This window comes from Salmo trutta, chromosome 22, assembly GCF_901001165.1.
Source record: "Salmo trutta chromosome 22, fSalTru1.1, whole genome shotgun sequence".
In the NCBI taxonomy this organism is placed as follows: Eukaryota; Metazoa; Chordata; class Actinopteri; order Salmoniformes; family Salmonidae; genus Salmo; species Salmo trutta.
In genome coordinates, this window is record NC_042978.1 from 22,345,770 (window position 1) to 22,365,031 (window position 19,262).

A 19,262-nucleotide genomic window follows, 5' to 3' on the forward strand; every position below is an offset into this window, starting at 1 on the left:
TGCAGCTGTTTATCGGTAGGCAGGTAGACCTAGTGTGCTACAGCTGCTTGGCCCTGAGGCCTGATTCCCTCTGCTTGTCTTCCAGTCTCTAAGTCTGTCACTCTGAGTCCAGTTTGTCTCCTCCTCATCTTTTCTTGCTTTGGCACTTGTTTACATTCCCTGAGACATCAGCCAATGTACACACTGACATAAACCTCCTTTCAAATCCCTCCAACAATGAAAGGCTGTGCATCAGTTAATGCGGAGTAGCAGAAAAGTGGAGGAACTGTGCCACTGACAAATTCTAGCCCTGCAGCTCTGACAAGTACTTTCAGGCTCATTCTGGTCAGAAACAATCCAAGCACCCTCTGATTTATAATCACACCTCAAATGTGTAGCTACATCTCTGAAATCAAGCTTTCCAACAAGTTCCATTTGGAGCTATGACTAGCCTATGAGCAAGCCATACCTAATGATCAGAAATAATGAGCATTGTACAGCACACTTTCTATCTTATGCCTTCATGCACAAGTTAAACTGAGTGAGAGGCTGATTGAAAATGCTATTGTTCATGCTAAGGCAATCAGTCAAGCTCACCAGTGAACGCCACACTAAATGGTGAGGCTTTTGTTTTACCCCTTGATGATTTACTATAGGTCCATTTGCTATTTAATGCCACAGTGCCATTTCTGCATGGAGTCTGCATCTGAAAGGGCAATGGAACTAAAATCACTCTTTCATTGTGTGTGTAGATATGCACATGTGGTTTCTGTGTGTGTGTGTGGGGGGGGGGGGGGAATTCTTCCAACCAGCTTCACCTGGAATGCTTTTCCAACAGTCTTGAAGGAATGCCCACATATGCTGAGCACTTGTTGGCTGCTTTTCCTTCACTCTACGGTCTAACTCATCCCAAACCATCTCAATTGGGTTGAGGTCGGGTGATTGTGGAGGCCAGGTCATCTGATGCAGTACTCCATCATTCTTCTTCTTGGTCAAATAGCCCTTACACTGCCTGGAGGTGTGTTGGGTCATTGTCCTGTTGAAAAACAAATGATAGTCCCACTAAGCGCAAACCAGGTGGGATGGCGTATCGCTGCAGAATGCTGTGGTAGCCATGCTGGTTAAGTGTGCATTAAATTCAAAATAAATCACTGACAGTGTCACCAGCAAAGCACCCCGACACCATCACAACTCCTCCTCCACGCTTCACGGTGGGAACCACACATGCGGAGATCATCTATTCACCTACTCGGCGTCTCACAAAGACACGGTGGTTGGAACAAAAAATCGAACATTTGGACTCATCAGACCAAAGGACAGATTTCCACCAGTCTAATGTCCATTGCTCATGTTTCTTGGCTCAAGCAAGTCTCTTCTTCTCCTCTGAACAAATGATGTTGAGATGTGTCTATTACTTTAACCCTGTGAAGCATTTATTTGGGCTGCAATTTCTGAGGCTGGTAACGCTAATGAACTTATCCTCTGTAGCAGAGGTAACTCAGGGTCTTCCTTTCCTGTGGCGGTCCTCATGAGAGCCAGTTTCATCATAGCGCTTGATGGTTTTTGCGACTGCATTTGAAGAAACTTAAAAAATTCTTGACATTTTCCAGATTGACTGACCTTCATGTCTTAAAGTAATGATGGACTGTCGTTTCTCTTTGATTATTTCAGCTGTTCTTGCCATACTGTAGTATGGACTTGGTCTTTTATCAAATAAGGCCATCTTCTGTATACCACCCCTACCTTGTAACAACAACTGATTGGCTGAAATGCATTAAGAAGGAAAGAAATTCCACAAATTAACTTTCAACAAGGCACACCTGTTAATTGAAATGCATTTCAGGTGACTACCTCATGCAGCTGGTTGAGAGAATGCCAAGAGTTTGCAAAGCTGTCATCAAGGCAAAGGGTGGTTCAAATATAAACTATATTTGATTTGTTTAACACTTTTTTGGTTACTACATGATTCCATATGTGTTATTTCATAGTTTTGATGTCTTCACTATTATTCTACAATGTAGAAAATAGTAAAAATAAAGAAAACCCCTGGAATGAGTAGGTGTGTCCAAACCTTTGACTGGTACTGTATATGGTAAGCTCTTCCAGCTAACATGTATCATGTGGGTGTGTGAAGCCACTGGAGGGACTTGGGCTCTTTATTGCAACAGACGGAAAGGTCCCCTCATCCCTCTCTCATTGCAGGTCGTAATGAGAGTGCTGGGCCGGGCTGTCAGAGATCCAGGACCGCAGGACATTAAAAGACAAATAAGGCCATAAAACGCCTCTATGACTATGCATACTAAACTAATCCTTAGCCTGAGTGCCAACTTACTCAGTTTTATGTCTGAACTTCTTGTATTTATCACAAAGTGCTGGTGAGGCTAAAAAGTAGAACTAATGCTGCTCACTTTGGAGCCCTCATTTTGTACTTGGACATGCCATAGGACAGTGGGAAGCATAGAAATACTAATAGAATTCTAGAATTCTAATTATATGATGGGAACTATTGAAGGAATATGCCGATACCTGTTCTTGTCTTTGTTGCCAATTCCTATTAGTCGAGATATCACTTTCTGAAATTATTCTTCACCAACATCATCTGCCCTTTCAAACCATATTTCATAAAAATATGACTCCTTTTTAAATTTGCGCCACAATCCTTATTAATAAATGCACTTTCATCATTGCCCCTTGCAGCTAGCTCTCCTTGACAAATGTAAAAAAAATTATAATAATACAAAAATAATAATAATAAGCATTTCTAATGAGTTTTTCTCCTACTATTATTTGATAAGAGCAGCCAGTACTGCAGGCAGTGTGAATGATCCTGTGTCTGTTCCAGTGAGAAGAGAGAGCTCTCTTGATTACAGGCAGCAGTGTTCTCCCTCAGAGGGCCACCAGCGTGCAGCGCTGCACAACACAGAGAGGAGAGACACTGTGTGGCTCCAACCAGCCTCCACACCACCTACAGTAGCACAGTCAAGGACCCCTCCTGTCCTCTCTCTGGCTCCAATCACACAGAGTTGAACAGTCATAATGATAACATGAAAATGTGAAGCGGAGGACTGGTGGATAGACCTGGGCAGTGGGCTCTTTGGTAGTCTGTTGAAAACTGTTTGATGAGAGAGAGAGAGAGGACACACACACATATGCGCACACACACTCACCACACTGAGCCCCAGCTGCTCCCTCTGCAGGTAGTCCAGGTTCCTACGCTCCAAGCTTTCCAGGTAGTGCTGCAGTCTGGTGTAGGTGTAGGGGTAGCAGTAAGCAAACTGGTACACATCCTCCTCTCGGTCAAAGCAGAAGGCGAAGGACATCACGTAGTTTCTCCGGTGGTCAGGGCAGCGGTAATAGTACACATTCTTAGTCGGGAGTCTTTGCCTGCAAGGACAGGGGAACATTTCAAGGATTTAGAGAACGTTCATCTCTCATATACAATACATACTGTATACATATTAGATCATTCCCTCAGAACCTTTCACCAGACTCTATCAGGTTGATAACTGATTATAATGGGACAACTGCTTGCAGCGTTTTGTCTATAAGGTCATTGGTATCAATGTGAGAGTATGGGCCAGTAGGGAAAGTTTCTAGTCTCGCTGTCATCCGGTCTGTTGTGGTAATGCCAAGGGCTACAAGGAGAGTGATCCAGGGGCCTTAAGTAGCGATCAATCAGAAATGTGACACTACTGCATCCCCTACAGCCTCTCAGTTTACTACTCTGCTCTGCTCTCTATTCCCCTGGCAGCCTCTGCATCGCTCCTGTTCACTGGGCATCATCTGAGTTGCATCCCAAACTAAATGTATTAAGCAGTAAATAAAGAAGGACAATGGTAGACTATGGATATTTCATACAGGCTAACAATTGATGGAACATCCCAGCTGAATGAGTGTCTACGCAGCCGATAACTGCATATAAAGCCTGTGCACATGCAAATAAAAAAGCTGACAAAAAGGATATGTGAGAGAAAAGGTGGGGGGGGGGGGGGGGGGGGGGCGGGGTGAATAACGATCCACAACAAATGTTGGCAAAGAGGAGTAGAAGAGAGTGAATCTTCTGAGAGGGGAAAAAGCAATAACGGACAGGCATTGAGCTGAGGCCACAGAGAGGATGATGGGAGGGGAGGGAGAGAGAGAGTGAGTGAGGAGGAGGGAGACAGAAGATAAGGAGAGGATGAGAAAGAGGAGGCAGATCAGAGGCTGTGATGGCAGGCTGCTGGCGTCTCTCCTGTAGGACCAGGATCAGATAGAGATGCTATCTGTATCTGATAGCAGCCTGCCGTCCTGAGCGGCCTATCTGATAAGCAGAGGGCAGCAGGCAGCCTGTCTCAAATGAACCTGGGACTCACTGACCCCCCTCTCAATAAGCCCCATACTCTCAACTAGGGATGGGCAGATGGGAAATAGGCTGTAGGCTGTTGGTTTTTATGCTGACGTGCTCACACACACACACACACACACACACACACACACACACACACACACACAAACACAAACATTCAAAGAAAACGCTGCTGCCGCGGCAAAGTGAAACACAAAATTAAAATCAAACCAAATTAGCCGAGTTGTATAAGGCAAAGTGAGGAAAGGGGGAAAAGGCCAAGCTGATTATTCCCCTGGTAGAGGAGAAAGTGTTCCTATCTCTGTGCAAGTGTGCCTGTCTCAGCAGAATACTAATGCAGCCACCCCGCCCTGCCTCATGCCTGGCTGAAGGGAAGGAGAGAGAAAGAGGGGAGAGAGGTAGAGAGAGGGGAGTGAGAGGAGAGGGGGCAGTAAGCAGTGTTGGCCCGCCCCCCTCCAGAGAAGGCTCTTATCCAGTGTCTGCAGAGCCCCAAGGCTGGCTGCCTGGGCGGGTGCCTCTCCCACATCACTGCACTGCATCCTACAGGGCATTAGGTGGCTGACGAGCTAGTCGACAATACTACTGGGCACAGGCCCAAAGACATACACCACACATTCGTATGTATACATGTGCTCAACAAGCGTCATGAAGAGGAGAAGCAATGGGAGAAGGAAGCAATAATTAAAAACTTTTTTTACATTTTCACTAACTTTAATCTGCTTGTGTAATCAAGTATACTCAGTGTGATATTTTGGGCTCATGGCTCATGCAATTACCTTTAATTTAAATGAAGTATATTACCTTTAATTTAAATGAAGTATATTACCTTTAATTTAAATCAAAGGGTTTTATTCCTAATCAAACATATTGGTGGAATGTGGGATGAAAAATGTGTATTGGTGAAGTGTTTGTCCTGTTCATGTGAATTACACACACACACACACACACACACACACACACACACACACACACACACACACACACACACACACACACACACACACACACACACACACACACACACACACACACACACACACACACACGCACCCATGAACGCCCACACAAACACAGTACAATGATAGTTTGTGTCAGGAGGTCCCAGGTGTTTTGCTTCCTCCATTGCTTGTCCAGAGCTGAGTGCAGGACCTCCTGCTGTTCCCTGCACACCCAGGAGACCTGACAGGCTGAAAACAGGGGGCAGCATTACCCTGTCACACCCCACCCCGGAAGAATGAAATAAGATGACACTTTATCCAGTTATTTATTCATCTATCTGTTTGGCATTATCCAGCCGTGCAGCTCTCCTCTGTACCATTTGACCTTGTTGGCTACTGAGCGAGTCTTCGATATTGATTGTAATTACACAACAGGAATTTACTGCTGGCCATCGCAGGACTGCTTTACTGTTATGGGCCAAAGAAAATAGCTTTGTGTCTTCCTCTGGAGAGCAGCGATGCAGAGGTTGCTGTCACCCTGGTTTATATCTCTGCAGTGTCTGCTCCTGAACGGCTGCTGGCAATTCGTTTTATCTAAATAATGCTGCCCCATGCCTCTCGTACTTCAGGATGTGGTACAGTGCCCCCATTCCCAAACAGATTTATCACTGCATGTGGCAACAACAAAAAAGCCGCCTCCAATGATAATGTGCACAAACGTGGTTTCACAATTCAGTGCCACAGCAAACACACGCTCACACACGTCACCAACATATTCTACACCACAGAAAGTTCCATCCTAAAGCTCAAGGTCATCAACTGACTGAAGGCTGTGAGACGAGTTAACACAACTTCTATACAAGAGCAGGCATAAATGAAGATAAGAAAAACAAAACTCTGCTTGAAATTTCTTATGTGATAACACGACTTCTCCAGCAGAATCCGGGTCAACACCAAAGAGAGCAGAGCACTGGCAGCTAAAAGCAAGCCTTTACTGAGGTGTCACTCTCCTTCCCACTGCTTTTCAACTTCTCACCTGTTAGCAGATACAAGAGGGGCTTTGATTTTGATGTTGATCTGTTTCCCTCAGAAGTCTCAGAGATGAGGGATAAAATTGGTAGCTTTCATACTAGGGACATCTTGTCTACATTCTCAAATCAATCAAGCGTAGAGGTCACTGCAGTCACGCTTCTCGCTTTTCTCTCTGCTCCCTCTCAAAGCTGAGCCTGTCAAGCGCTCAATGTTGGGAATGGTTTCAAATATGTCCCACAAGTGCCACAGTTCTACACCATCTCAATTTGTGACAAATGGAAGCTCTGTTCCTAAAATAAAAATGTTTACATTTGGATGATATTTTTCACAAGGATACTATACCACCATAATATACTACAAGCCGCAGTTGAAGAGCCAATCTCTCTACCTACGCTGCCAGATGTTGAACAATTTCACTTTTGTTGAAACATGGCACAGCCTCCTTCTTTTGCATACTAATCCAAGCAGAAAATAGCTTTACAATGATCTGAAAACAGTCAAGTATGCCTCCTACTCACATGTGTGATGTATCTATCCATCTTTTTAGGATGCAGATCAGACATAAAGACGGTATCCAATGGCACTGTTACTAAGCAACCTCTCTTGCTTTGTCATTCTGTTGGCCATATGTGATCACTGATGGTATACTAGAGTATAGTGTATAGTGATTGCCACTGCAAGTCACTGAATGTCCTGGAAAGCATCAAATCAGTGCGTGGGTTTAAAACAATGTACAGTAGTCATGGGTTGTTAGTAGGCTCCGGGCTTTCCTTTGGAAAGGCATCTCAAAGTCCACTTTCTGTGGAGACAATAAGCAGTTTACAGAGACATCTGAGCCTGAACAGGGACCCTCTGAAGCTGAGTGGTTTAAACAAGCCGCTGGAAGATTTTCCAAGGTGTTAACATCAAAACCGTTAAGAGATTTAATTTGCTGTCTTGTCCCTTTTTCCACAGCATTTTGGGGAAAGACAGAAGTGAAAAAAGGCATCACACGTGAGATGTGACGTCCATGTCAGAAGTGTTCTCTTCTCACCATTCAACCCTCATGATTTGATTGTTCTATTCACTCTAGGTAAATTTGTTTATTTGTCTCCCCAACGTTATGCTGTCTGATATCGGCATTTAAAATATCATTTTCTTTAGAGACTTCAATAAATTACAAACCCTTGGGTGAATTAGATGATCAAACAGGCCAACAATCAATATCAGATCACATTCATAGAGCTTTACATGATTGAATAGTATGCAGCAGCAGATACAGTATTCTACCAGAGTTAAACAAATCCCACCTAAAAGCACCAAATACTATGTGTAAGTGCAAAAAATGCCTTGGCTGTGTACTTTGTTCTATTGCAGGAGCATGCGGGTGAAGCTTCACCTCCACTCATAAATGCTATGGGGACATAGCCATGTTAGAGTGCCTGGCAAACAGCAACACACACACACAGCCTCCCAGACCTTAAATCATTGGGTCATTAGACCTGAAATCATAAACTCAAAGCCCCAGAGTAATGCACTGGGGTTGTATATTCCAATCTGCTTGCATGCAGAAATGGAAACTATGAGGAACTTGAGCCATGTCCAAGACACTAAGGTGAAATTCACTAATAGCAGTTTCTTACATCTATAAAAAATACAAATTCTTTATCTCTATTTGGACTAGTGATTAAATGTGAAATCATAGACTGACAGAGAGTGGATTTTCAGACTATTAGATTAGAGGAGGTAATGGATGAAAGTGGATAATGGATAAAAATGAGAGCTATTGTTGCAGAGAGGAGTAAGAAGCAAGTGGATTATATAGGTATCAGGTCACATAAGAACATGTAAGGTCGCTGCACATCACCATGGTGCTTCTTCTGTTTATCACACAAACAAGACACCACTCCCCAGCTCACTTTTATTCATGTTTTAAGAGCGTCACAAATTCTCTCGACCGAATCACTCAGAACACACACACTGGGTACTTAAGTATTCAGCTAGAGGCATCGACTCAACTTCAGGGTTCGTTTTATGGCGTCATTAAATATATCAAAATAAGTAATCAAAATACATGCCATTAGAATTACTCAGTGGGCTCATGGGTGATAAATTACGGTACTGCTGACAGTTCTTTGGAACGCAGTGGAAGATTTTTTCCAGTTTGGGTTGGCTGGGTAGTGGTGGTATGGAGGGAGCCAGGCAGGCAGCACTGTAAAGTGGGTTCATACAGTAGGGTCAGTGGTGAAGCATAGAGGCTTGTGATGGAGGATAGTCCTTCTACAACCCCTCTTCTGGTGAGTGGGCCGCATTATCCAGGATCAGGCCATTAGTCTGTAGTGCGGAAATATTCCACTCACATCCGTGTGTAAACAGTGGATCTCATTCATACACATATCAGTCATGCACAGCAGGTTCAACAGACAGACATCTCCATGGGGGTTATGTGGATGCCGATGTGATGTAAGGCCAGAGGCTTGCGATCGCATTCAGAGTCAAAACCAGGGAAAACATGTCTTAAATGAGGTCTTGAGAATCATGTCCTGTCTGATCAGGCAACCTTGTACCGTGCTCAGTGCTCAGAATCATCCTGGAGAGGAGTGTAGCTGTGCCAGCACCCTGATTGACCAGCAGATGGCCACACCTCTCGGTGGTGTTCAGTAGTGGCATGACCTTCCCATCCCTGCTACAGACAGTCCCAGGTCTACTCGCCTGTCTTTAGATCTCTCTAAAGTACTGTGGTCAATACCATAGGACTAAACTTCATCCAAAACCTATGAACCAATCTGAAAGTTTGAATATAAACTTGGTGTGGATATCTTTGATTTTTCTCAATGGGGTTAATTCATTTGATTAACAGTGGACTATGTGCCAGACAGGGCAGAGGGTTGACTACACCGCAGCACTCTCCCCTCCCCCAGGCCCGCCTATGGCTCCATGCTGGTGCAGCTACAGGTCCCACTGTGCTGAGAGCAGATGATCACCTTGCCATCGCCAATGTGGCGCCGCCACCCCCCCCCCCCCGGGGCATGAGGGCAGGTGGCATTAGTCTGGGAGGGGGGCACTAACACGCCACAACCATGATGTCAGTGTTTTACCCTGGTGTGTGTGTGTGTGTGTTGATAAATGTGTAAAAGTGTATGAGGGGTTATGATAACAGGAACAAACAGCAGCTCCACATGCACCTACACCATGCAGCATTAGACCCCACCCCACATTAGTGTTCAGTCTCAGCCAGGTCCCAGGGGAGCCACAACACCACAGAGTGGTCTGGCTGACAGCAACACACCCATCACACCCATCATACTAGGACTACAGCTAATGTGAACATGCTAAACATGGAGTAAAGAGAATGTCATAATGACTCATAATAGAAAAGCTGTTTGAGATGCACTCACCTCTGTAAACAACAAAAAAAAACTGCTGGCCTTGTCCAGCTGCAAAAAACAGGGAAATCACACATTCTATTAGACACACTGATAAATCAGTTAAAGGTGTCTGAAAGCATGTTGTAAACAAATAGTGTCTATGAGATAAAGAATTGAGAGAGAGAGAGCAGGTGGAGTGGTTGTGAGACCTCTCTCTCCTCTCCTCTCCTCTCCTCTCCCAGGGGAGACGGGGATGTGTCTGCTGTCTGCATCAGCTCACTGGGTGGAGTGGACCCAGGGAGACAGCCTGGCGCCAGACTGGCTGGCAAACAACACTGCACCCAGACACACTCACACACACATATGCACACAACCAACGCAAAAAAACAACAACAAAAACACACACACATTGCTTAGATCCGAGACATACTGTAGAGCAATCTGCTCCTGACAACCGTACCACATTCATTCTCCATAGAAGGCGAACAATGGCTCTCTCTGTTAATTACAGGAAGGCAGACATGTAGCTTAATGTAGCCTAGGGCAGTGTGCTGGAGAGATGCTGTTGAGATGGAGTAGAGATGACGGAGTGACAGGGCTTTCTGAGGGCTAATGCAGATGCATCTCCAGATTCAATTTGCCTGCTCTCTGATAGCATTATCTTCCCAGACAGACAACCTCCCCTCTCACTCCTTTGTTGTCTGTGAACTTACCTCAAGTATTTACATAAACATTCATACTGGGATAGGACAGGAGTCTAACATGAAATGTGTAATGATTCCTGTAGAGTAAACCATATACAGTAAATTCACCTGCAGGTTCCTGAAATATAGAAGTTGTGTTAGAAATGTGTTCATCAAAGGAGACATGTTATCTGCAAAAAAAAACGTTATTTCTGAAAGTGAAATTCCAATGATGAAAGTATTCCCATCTCAGCTCTCTTTGTAAAACCTCCTTGTTGCTTTCTCTCAGCCATAACGTAAATCTCAAAAATGCACATCCACATACTCATTAAATAGAGTATGACAACAATGATCTCAGCCGTATCATAACCATGTTACTGAGTCTGTTTCAGTATGACTCATCAGATAGAGGTTAGGCTGATGAGATCATCCACTCTCCTGATGGCAACACGACAAACCATGAGGTCACAATGAGGTCATCAGAATAATATCATACACTTAGAGTGATGTCATAGTGTACACAAGAAATGAAGAGCATGAACCAGTAAGTTCACTGGTTAGGAGAATGACCTCACAAATACACAAGGACATTAGGACAAAGGATAGTTACAATCCTTATGAGATTCAAAACAATAACATCATATTGGATAGGATCTGCACTTTGGATTTAGGATACTGCCTCAACAAAATCTTCAAGTATAATTTGACCACAACCGGCATTAAAATAATTATTGTGATTCTACTACAAAAATGCTACATTTTCCACTTCGTTGTTTAAAAAGAAGGCAATTTTACACAACAACCAAATCCAGCAGGCTCTTTGCCTTCTCTAAATGGAAATCAGTGTTGTGCCTGTTAGGGCATGGCAGGTGAGTCTCTATCTCTCTCTCCTTTCTCTCTCCCTCTCTCTCCCCACTACCACCCAGATCTGTAAACCATCTGTCCCCTGAGGGTGTCCCTGCCTGGCACAGCCGGCCAGCCTGTCTGACCACATCCCCCCTGGCACCGGTGGCAGCTGTGGTGTTTGGGCACTCTCCGCTCGCTGCCTGCAGGCAGACTGGTGGCTCCAGGTGCCAGGGGGGTAACTGGGCGCTCGGGCTCCCAGACAGCAGATGCTGCCAATTAACTTCCACGCCACAGGCTGGTATTGGGGCTGGGGGAGCGGGAGCAGGAGCGGGCACCGCACTTATTGAGGTTGACTGGAGTCAGCTAGTGAATCACAGGCTTAGCACAGCACTACTATCCTCTTACTGTCTCTGTGCCCTGTCCCGGGGCACCACATGTCACATCAGAGCCTCTGAGAGGCACAGCTCAATTACGGTAGGGGAAGAAACAATACATTACCCTTCACACTCCACCGCTATCATTCACAGTCAAATCACCCGAGCATCCGCTTTTGTTTATTCGCATTTGCTTCATTTCCCAGTTATGTTCAATTTAATTTAGAGCCGAATGTACTTTTATCACAGCTGGGCTGGCAATCTCAGTCTTTGATTGAACTCGGCGAATTGTAGCGCAGTCAGAATAACAAAAGGCAACCTTGTGGGATGAAATAAGGCCAGCTAGACCGTAGCCTCTCTAAGAGATGGTAGGAGTATCTGTAGGTGTAGTGGAATAGGGATGGATGACATGACATGGAGAGCTCATCAATAGAGGGAGTGAGACAAAACAGAACGGCCTCCAACAAGTGTGGTGTAGAGGAGGAGCAGATTGTGATGAGTGGAGAGGCACGAAGGACTGAATTTCACAGGTAGGCCGGGGAGACCATCCCAGCTCTCAGCCTCTCTGATGTGCTGTGTTGGTGTGGGTGTGAGTGATGGCCCTGCTCGGCCACAGGACAACAGTGTGAAAACAGGGCCTGACCCCTGGACCACAGCCCGCCCCGCCCTCTCTTTCTCTCTCTCCCTCCCTCACACACACTCAGCACAGAGGGGATGTGACAGCCATGACATTGGGCAAGAAAGGGGATCAACTCTGCTCTCTGAAGAGAAGGGGCTTTTTGACTTATTGTGGGGGATTTTCTCTCTTTCTTTCACACACGTCCACACACACAGTTACATGGAAACACACACACACACACGTTTTCTGGTCAGAAACCAAGCAGGGATGAGTTGACAGTGGGTGAGTAATGGGCATTGTTTGCTTGCTTTCTCTGGCTGTGTTGACAGGCCATTACAGTGATTACCTTGGACACTGGGAATTACAGGTCATTTTGGAGAGGTTCTGGCTGCCGAAGCCTTGCCCTTAAAGCCTCAATGCTCTCAAACAACATTTCTATAGTCGGGTCAACAAAATACAAACCTCTGAATGCCTAATGTAACAGAAAAACAAACAAAGGAAACATGCAACTAGAATCTTACACTGATGTTCCATAACCTCGTCCATCACATCTGACTTCCATCATCACCCCCATAAAACAACTCACTAACATAGACCTGAGAGTAAAAGCTAACAATCCACACTGTCCCAGGTCACCAACTGATCAACTACATGACTATCCAGCATTGCTTTGCACTAAGCAGCACTGTAGTATTTAATTGATGCTTGCTGCTCTTTAATATCCCTCATAGGAGATAGAATAGCAAGTCTTGGGGCCACTTTGTCACCAGAGTCACATCCGCCATGCGCAGAGTGACAGATGACTTGTCGCAGAGCTAAGCGAGAATTTTTACTGCAGATTGAAAGCGTAAAAAAGAGAGAAAGAAAGAAATTGCTCCATTACGCCACAAAGGTAAATCATTCAATGTGCTGGAGCCCCGGGAATGTCATTTACACATATCCGTGCATTTTCATATCCAAATACAATTAGATTTCCCCTCTTGCTGTGTGTGTGTGTTTTGTTTTACTATCCTTAGGGTACCAGAAGTCCTCACAAGGATAGTAAAACAAGGAAAATTCGGACAAGTGGTGACTAAAACCCTCACAAACTTTTACAGATGCACAATTGAGAGCATCCTGTAGGGCTTTATCACCGCCTGGTACGGCAACTGCACCGCCCACAACCGCAAGGCTCTCCAGAGGGTGGTGCGGTCTGCCCAACGCATCACCGGGGGTAAACTACCTGCCCTCCTGGACACCTACAGCACCCGATGTCACAGGAAGGCCAAAAAGATCATCAAGGAATACAACCACCCGAGCAACTGCCTGTTCACCCCGCTATCATCCAGAAGGTGAGGTCAGTACAGGTGCATCAAAACTGGGACCAAGAGACTGAAAAACAGCTTCTACAGTGAGGGAAAAAGTATTTGATCCCCTGCTGATTTTGTACGTTTGCCCACTGACAAAGAAATGATCAGTCTATAATTTTCATGGTAGGTTTATTTGAACAGTGAGAGACAGAATAACAACAAAGAAAAACGCATGTCAAAAATGTTATAAAATGATTTGCATTTTAATGAGGGAAATAAGTATTTGACCCCTCTGCAAAACATGACTTAGTACTTGGTGGCAAAACCCTTATTGGCAATCACAGAGGTCAGACATTTCTTGTAGTTGGCCACTAGGTTTGCACACATCTCAGGAGGGATTCTGTCCCACTCCTCTTTGCAGATCTTCTCCAAGTCATTAAGGTTTCGAGGCTGACGTTTGGCAACTCGAACCTTCAGCTCCCTCCACAGATTTTCTATGGGATTGAGGTCTGGAGACTGGCTAGGCCACTCCAGGACCTTAATGTGCTTCTTCTTGAGCCACTCCTTTGTTGCCTTGGCCGTGTGTTTTGGGTCATTGTCATGCTGGAATACCCATCCACGACCCATTTTCAATGCCCTGGCTGAGGGAAGGAGGTTCTCATCCAAGATTTGACGGTACATGGCCCCGTCCATCGTCCCTTTGATGCGGTGAAGTTGTCCTGTCCCCTTAGCAGAAAAACACCCCCAAAGCATAATGTTTCCACCTCCATGTTTGACGGTGGGGATGGTGTTCTTGAGGTCATAGGCAGCATTCCTCCTCCTCCAAACACGGCGAGTTGAGTTGATGCCAAAGAGCTCCATTTTGGTCTCATCTGACCACAACACTTTCACCCAGTTGTCCTCTGAATCATTCAGATGTTCATTGGCAAACTTCAGACGGGCATGTATATGTGCTTTCTTGAGCCGGGGGACCTTGCGGGCGCTGCAGGATTTCAGTCCTTCACGGCGTAGTGTGTTACCAATTGTTTTCTTGGTGACTATGGTCCCAGCTGCCTTGAGATCATTGACAAGATCCTCCCGTGTAGTTCTGGGCTGATTCCTCGCCGTTCTCATGATCATTGCAACTCCACGAGGTGAGATCTTGCATGGAGCCCCATGCCGAGGGAGATTGACAGTTATTTTGTGTTTCTTCCATTTGCGAATAATCGCACCAACTGTTGTCACCTTCTCACCAAGCTGCTTGGCGATGGTCTTGTAGCCCATTCCAGCCTTGTGTAGGTCTACAATCTTGTCCCTAACATCCTTGGAGAGCTCTTTGGTCTTGGCCATGGTGGAGAGTTTGGAATCTGATTGATTGATTGCTTCTGTGGACAGGTGTCTTTTATACAGGTAACAAGCTGAGATTAGGAGCACTCCCTTTAAGAGTGTGCTCCTAATCTCAGCTCGTTACCTGTATAAAAGACACCTGGGAGCCAGAAATCTTTCTGATTGAGAGGGGGTCAAATACTTATTTCCCTCATTAAAATGCAAATCAATTTATAACATTTTGACATGCGTTTTTCTGGATTTTTTTGTTGTTATTCTGTCTCTCACTGTTCAAATAAACCTGCCATTAAAATTATAGACTGATCATTTCTTTGTCAGTGGGCAAACGTACAAAATCAGCAGGGGTTCAAATATTTTTTTTTCCCTCACTGATTTCAAGGCCATCAGACTGTTAAACAGCCATCACTAACACAGAGATGCTGCTTCCTACATACAGACTTGAAATCATTGGCCACTTTAATAAATGGATCACTAGTCACTTTAAATAAGGCCACTTTAATAATGTTTACATATCTTACATTACTCATCTCATATGTATATACTGTATTTTATAACACCTATTGCATCTTGCCTATGCCGCTCTGCCATTGCGCATCCATATATTTATATATTTATATTTATATACTCTTATTCCTTTCCTTTACTTAGATTTGTGTGTATTAGGTAGTTGTTGTGGAATTATTAGATTACGTGTTAGATATTTCTGCACTGTCGGAACTAGAAGCACAAGCATTTCGCTACACTCACATTAACATCTGCTAACCATGTGTATGTGACCAATACAATTTCATTTGATTTATACATTTTGCCGGTCTCCACAAGGAAAAACGCTATTTTAGGTTTAGGGTTACAATTATGGTTGGGGTTAGGGTTAGATTAAGGGTTAGGGGTTAGGGAAAATAGGATTTTGGAAGGAATTATTTGGTCCCCACAAGGATAGCAATACAACACGGTGTGTGTGTGGCCATGTTCTGTTATAATCTCCACCCGGCACAGCCAGAAGAGGACTGGCCACCCCTCATAGCCTGGTTCCTCTCTAGGTTTCTTCCTAAGTTCTGGCCTTTCTAGGGAGTTTTTCCTAGCCACCGTGCTTCTACACCTGCATTGCTTGCTGTTTGGGGTTTTGGGCTGGGTTTCTGTACAGCACTTTGAGATATCAGCTGATGTAAGAAGGGCTTTATAAATAAATTTGATTTGAGTGTGTGTATGTGTGTGTGTGTGTGTGTGTGTGTGTGTGTGTGTGTGTGTGTGTGTGTGTGTGTGTGTGTGTGTGTGTGTGTGTGTGTGTGTGCGTGCGTGCGTGTGAGTGAGTGAGTGAGTGAGTGTATGTATGCTTGTACTGTATGTTGGCCTAGCAGTACTTTCCGTGACCCATGTACAGTAGTACTCAGCAGGTAGGCAGATGGCTTTCTCTCCTATCGAGTGTCTCATAAACGCAAATATACATCCACCCATAACACAGGAACCCATTAAGACCACACACCTCTAACATGGTGATACATGGTGACAGGAATATTCATGTTATAAAAGATAAAAACAATGTCTTCGCATGTTGTCTTACCAAAATATGGTAATATCCCAGCAACCCCCCCAGCTCTTTGAAACATACTGTACGGTTCCCTCAGGACACGGCTTTGTTTCCATTGGCATGAAGAATGGCACGGTGTCTGATTGATGGTTTGCATTCCATGTCATCTAACATCATTAGAACATTTCACCTCATCATAATAAAACATGGGAAGACTCCCATCTCAGTCCTGTCAGACTCCCCCCCAACCACTCCTCTTTCTCATCCTCCTTTCATCTCTCACCATCACACACCATGGAGATGATGGGAGCTGCTGCTGGAAATCATGTGCTGGCCCCAATAAACTATCACCAAACCTTCTGCATACAAACAACCATTATCTCCCCCATTACTAACCATAGTTCAAAGTGCGGCCTTGAGAGAAACAGAATCAATATGTAACGCTTTCAAGATTTGTCTTAATTAAGAAACAGGGCTATGGGAAGAAAGAAACACAATAACCTTTTCCTCTATGCAACCCCATTACTAAATATTCAAATTAGACCATAGCAATAGCATGACCACGCCTACTAAATCAGCGATGTCAAACACATTTTCTCATACAAGTAATATGTAAATGAGGGCACAACGCAAAAAGCACCACAAAAACCCTAGGCAATAGTCCCATTATGGATGACGCCAATTTTCACTCTTCTGTTGAGTGCATACCCACAATTTTCACTCTTCTGTTGAGTGCATACCCACAATTTTCACTCTTCTGTTGAGTGCATACCCACAATTTTCTCCGACATGGTTCAACAACAGTCTCATATAATGAAAAGACAAATGGCATTTTACACCTTGGTGCCGTGAAATGTAGACAAAGATCCATCCCTTTCACAGCAGACTGTCATGCCATCGCCCTGCACTGACTCAAATATCCCACAGCAGGAAATAAGCAGTTGGCCAGAGTGGAGATAAAGAGTGATGCCTAGCAGCGTCCTGGAAGGCATCGCCGTCCTCAACACATGCACGTTCTCCTCCTCCCGACAGTTTTACTCCTTGTCACCCATCTTTCATTTCCTCTCCTGAACAAAAGAACAGGACCTCCACTATGAATAATGGAAGAACCACATCAATGTCCCATGAAGCAACAGGGTTATTATTTTGAAGGTGGGAGAGGATTAATGAAACTATAACTTATTTATTTTTCTGGAGGAGGTAGAGTGGGATTTAGTGAGTTAGCAGCGAGCTTGACTGCAGATTGCTGTTGCCATGATGGCATCCCTCCTGCCCACACTGTAATACGGCAGAAATCTCTTTAACACACTGCTAAACTGTAATGGGCCGGCCTGTGGTTAATAAAAACAACACAGAGGTCAAGGCTCGAGGGGATTTCACTAAATACAAATGCATCAAAAAGACGGCTCATTAAAAAAGCATTGGAGCAAAATGAAATAATATCAAGATGATATTTCCAAGGATTAGATTCCTCCTTTAATCAACGTTTGTTATAGTTGCAGTGTCCTTTGGGGCATAAAGGGTTAACCCCACTCGGAGCAGACCAGGCAGAGATAGTGTGTGGCGGGCCCCGTATGGCCAAATCATAGCAAATCACACTCACTCACATCTGCCTTACGATATGCCCCCTCGGTGAAATCACTAGGCTTACGTTCAGAGCAAGCTGAGAGCAACCGGCCAGTACAGCAGGTTCCCCAGTCAACCCCACTGAACAGGCCCAGATGAGACCAGGACAGGATGAATTAGCAGTCCACTAGCGCCAGTCCAGTGATTATCGCCCAACATTTTCCTGCTTGTACTCCCACTGTGAAATTGCAGGAGTTTCGCCACAGTCATTTTTCATTGTCTGCTTATGACGTTTCACATGTGCTCAGTGACTTTCATTTAACCTCCCACACACACACACACACACACACACACACACACACACACACACACACACACACACACACACACACACACACACACACACACACACACACACACACACACACACACACACACACACAAATGCAGACAAACACAAATGTCATTTAGGCAGTCCTCACCCATATTCTTTACAGCTGGTACCTTGGAGAGATAGCTACTTTACTGCTGCTGTTCACTCTGCTTACTGTGTTCGGGTCGAACCAAAGTACCTACTACCTAACTAAGGTAGATGGTCCAAATATATGTGCGTTTCAGTCCTCAAACTTGTTGTACTAATGCGGGTTCCCTGGAGTCCTGCTGGTCTATTAGTAATCTTCCTACTGTGTTTGTTAGGACTCTTCCTTCCTCTCTCTCTCTCTCTACTCCCCCCATGCCCTGTGCTGTGCAGTGGTGTGGAGATTGATGCACGCCGACGCTGCTGTGTGATTGAAACACCTCTCCCCATAAAGCTGTCAGAGGGCTGATGGAGCCGCGGGCCCTTTTATGCATTACACCTGTCGCCCTTCTTCTTCATACTGACACGCAATGAAATAGGAAAATCTGGATATTTCTTTCCTCGGCCTTGAAACAGTACTGTTGAATCATGGAGTGCCACTGGGTGTCTGTTAGCAACCCCAGGCACCGCTGGTGCCGGTGAAGGACGACGTGCTCTGGGTCCGCAGAATCTAGCCTCTACAGAGACACACACACAGTCCCTCAGGCCCTAGACAGACTATTGGCCTCTCCACTGGTACCATAGGACAAACACAACAACCTCTGACTCTGACAAATGTAGGCTTGACTCTCATCCCTATAGGGAATTACTACCTGGACTGGACCAGTAAAAGTGGAGAGTGTACTTGTGTTCTGCTCCCAGCAGATCACACTGGCCTCTTCTCCCTAGTTGTATAGCTTTGCCAGAAGATGGCATGCTACAGATCGGACTCCCTAGCTCCCCACTAGCTGCCACTGGCCCTGGACCTGCCTTCTACAGCCAGAAGACGCCTCCCCTCCTTTAGGCTCAACTCCATTTGATTTCACATTTGAA

General features: G+C 45.0%; 1 protein-coding gene across 3 annotated transcripts in view; it reads right to left on the reverse strand.

Moving 5' to 3' along the window:
* Positions 1 to 19,262, reverse strand: part of agbl4 (AGBL carboxypeptidase 4) — a 405,619-nt gene that overhangs the window by 210,668 nt on the left and 175,689 nt on the right. For all 3 annotated transcript variants that reach the window (XM_029707237.1, XM_029707235.1, XM_029707236.1), the window contains one exon: positions 3,147 to 3,363. In XM_029707237.1, coding sequence (XP_029563097.1) covers positions 3,147 to 3,363 — 217 coding nt within the window. The remainder of the gene's footprint in view (positions 1 to 3,146; positions 3,364 to 19,262) is intronic.